Raw genomic sequence first — 2,698 nt, 5'->3', positions numbered from 1 at the left:
TATTATTATTATTATTATTCTATTACTTCATGTTTGCTGTATTTCTTTTTGTTTCTGCAAAACCTTTATCAGGGAAGGCTTTGAGCTGCCTGTGAGTCACGCAGCAGCAATGGGGAGCGGCAGCGCGGAGCTGTGGGAGCCAAGCGTGCGAGCTGGTGCCCCGCTTACATCTCACAGCAAAGGCTGCTGGGGGGTCACCCGGCTACTGATGGACTTGCAGGCTGCAGTGCCTGGGGTGGCCAACCACGACGCCGGTTGCATCTCTCCTCCATGTGCTGCTGGCTACAGAAAGTGTATGTATGCAAGTATGTCTTAACCCTGATGAGTCCAGCTCTGATTTTGAGCCTTCTTGAGCCTTCTGAAGTCAGCGTAGCAGACTGCAAGCGAATTATTTATGCAAAGCCTAAATTACGAAGCACAGAGCCGTGGACCCTTTCTTAGTGCTGTGACATGTCTGAGCTTGAGGGGAAGACAGCTTTATGGATGCAACAAGCCGTGAGCTGGAGATGTAACGTGGGATGATGAAGTGTTTGCTCAAGCCCCTCAAACCGTGTGGCAGGACTTCCTCCACCCCCCCAGTCCCAGCGCACGGGTGCGTGTTTTTCCAGCTCTGCGGGATAGCAGGAGGCGCCTTTCTGAGAACCACCACAGCAAGGCTCTTGCTAAATTCCTTTAGGCTTTGTCAATGTGCAGTTTCTTTGTCACACGTCATCCAAAAAAGGGAGGGGGGACACTACCTGCAGAACCGGTAATGCAATTGCTTAACCGGACGGCATCAGCGCTCCCTGAACCCTCCCAAGCACACAAGCAGTTAATTACATACCTGGCCCCATGCAGCATCCCTTGTAAAAGATAGATTGAAGTGCAGCAGCAGATCAGCAAATGTGCGCACCACCAGCCCTGGGAACCTTCTTTCATGCATCAGCGCATGGAAGAGCTCAAGAGGGAAATTAGGGATAAACATATCATCTCTGGGGTCTTCAGAAACGTGGAAGAGGTGGTGGAGATAACAGCTCAAAACTGGGGCGGGGCAGTGGGGTTTTAGGGGGGGAAAAAAATAAAGCTTTCTTTGTTACTGTGGAAACCCAGCAATGAACAGCAGCTTCTTGCTTCTCTTGCTTCACAGGGGAGATGCTGACACAGCCTGGGAGGAGCAGAGGCATCGACCTGGGGCCAGCAGGCTGCAGCTCGAGGCAAAGGGCAAGAGCCCAGGTTCAGGAGCTGGCGGCGTACCTGAGACAGGGAAAGGGAATGGTAAAGAGGGGATACGAGAGGACTGAGGCCAGGAAGAGGGTATCATAGCAAGGGGCTGGTGGAGAAGAGGATTGGTTTGACCGGCAATGGGACTGGAGAAGGCCTTGTGACAGCTGAGTGCAGCCAGAGCAGGCAACAGAAATGGGCGTGGAGACGTAGCAGCATCTGATGGAAAAACATGCAGGGGAACATGGCTATAGCGAGTGCCTGTGAGCAGCAATCACCGCACCTCTTCTTCCTCCTCACCATCCTCCAGTGAGGTGCTCAGCGCCTGGTCCTGTGCTGGCCATCGTGGGCTCCGGGACCTGCAGCCCACCCCTGTGCCCCTCCCCTGTCACTCAGCTGCTTCTGCCTTTGCAAAAAGAGCATTGGCAGGACCCCAAATCCTTGTGACCAAGCATCAGCCTGCTGCCGTGGTGCTCCACACCCGGCTGGCCAGCACAGCCAACAGAAAGGACCATTTGTCGCTGTGTGAGGCACCTCTGCAGCTCTGTGGCTAAAGTCCCCTGTACCCTTGGCACCGCTTGTCACCACGTCCGTTTGCATGGTCGCAAACTTGTACGTGTTATCACGCCGTTGGCGCTTTCACCACCAACTGTTCTTTCAGAACAATAAAAATCATGTTTTCCTTCCTAATAAAGTTTCTTTCCTCCCAGTGGCCCTGCGGCAGGGTTGTTTGTACAATGTATGGCAAGCCTTGCCCATAGACAAGGGACCTGCCCAGCCCTGCAGGTCCCTGTGCTCGCCCAGGCTGAGGCCTGAGAATTAATGGGACAACACTGCTGAAACACCAAAGCAAAGTGACCAAATGCTGCCATTCTGTTACCTGCAGTGGCCTGACACATGCTGTTCTATCAGACGTTTAGACCTGCAAGCAAATTACATGGAAGACACGAATAACGTTTCTGACTACTGCCACGGGCCGACGTGGCAGCTCATGTGGTCTTGCAGGTCCCCGAACCTCTGCTCTCCTTTGCCTTTGCAGCCACTGCTCAGCAGAGTAAAGCTTCCAGTCAGTGCCCGTCACCTTCATTTCTCAAAATGCATGTGCCATTCTTATCTGACAGCGGTACTTAAATAGTGTCAATCTGCAATCCCAATATGCCATAAAATGGTTCATTAGCCATGATAACAGAGGAGGAGAGCTTCCAAGGAGAAGGGGAAGACTGCTGATATCACCAATGTCCGTATTAGCTATGCTGACAAACGAGCTTTGTACATTAAAGAAAACAGATGAGAATTCCTGAAAAATTTCAAGCAGCCTGAACGTCTCCAGATCGAGCTCATTTTGCCCTGTTAAACTCGCACTAGAGCACAATGAAAAAATTGCTGTTCCTATAGGTGACCACCAATGGAGTGCAGCTAAGAGGAATGGGGATGCCCTGTGGTGCTCCCATGCAGTCCTGACCATGGGTAACCACTGCTGCTGCTGGACTGGTGAGTC

At 52.1% G+C, this 2,698-nt stretch overlaps 1 protein-coding gene across 1 annotated transcript in view; it reads left to right on the top strand.

The window, feature by feature from the left end:
- The first annotated feature begins 109 nt into the window (after positions 1–109).
- ZNRF2 (zinc and ring finger 2) overlaps positions 110–2,698 on the top strand; it is a 107,864-nt gene continuing 105,275 nt past the window's right edge. Inside the window, exon 1 of the mRNA XM_009640198.2 lies at positions 110–305. Coding sequence (XP_009638493.1) covers positions 110–305 — 196 coding nt within the window. The remainder of the gene's footprint in view (positions 306–2,698) is intronic.

Source organism: Egretta garzetta, unplaced genomic scaffold (assembly GCF_000687185.1).
Source record: "Egretta garzetta isolate BGI_Z169 unplaced genomic scaffold, ASM68718v1 scaffold96, whole genome shotgun sequence".
In the NCBI taxonomy this organism is placed as follows: Eukaryota; Metazoa; Chordata; class Aves; order Pelecaniformes; family Ardeidae; genus Egretta; species Egretta garzetta.
Note: the sequence above shows the minus strand (reverse complement) of the source record. Positions and strands in the feature narration are given on the sequence as shown.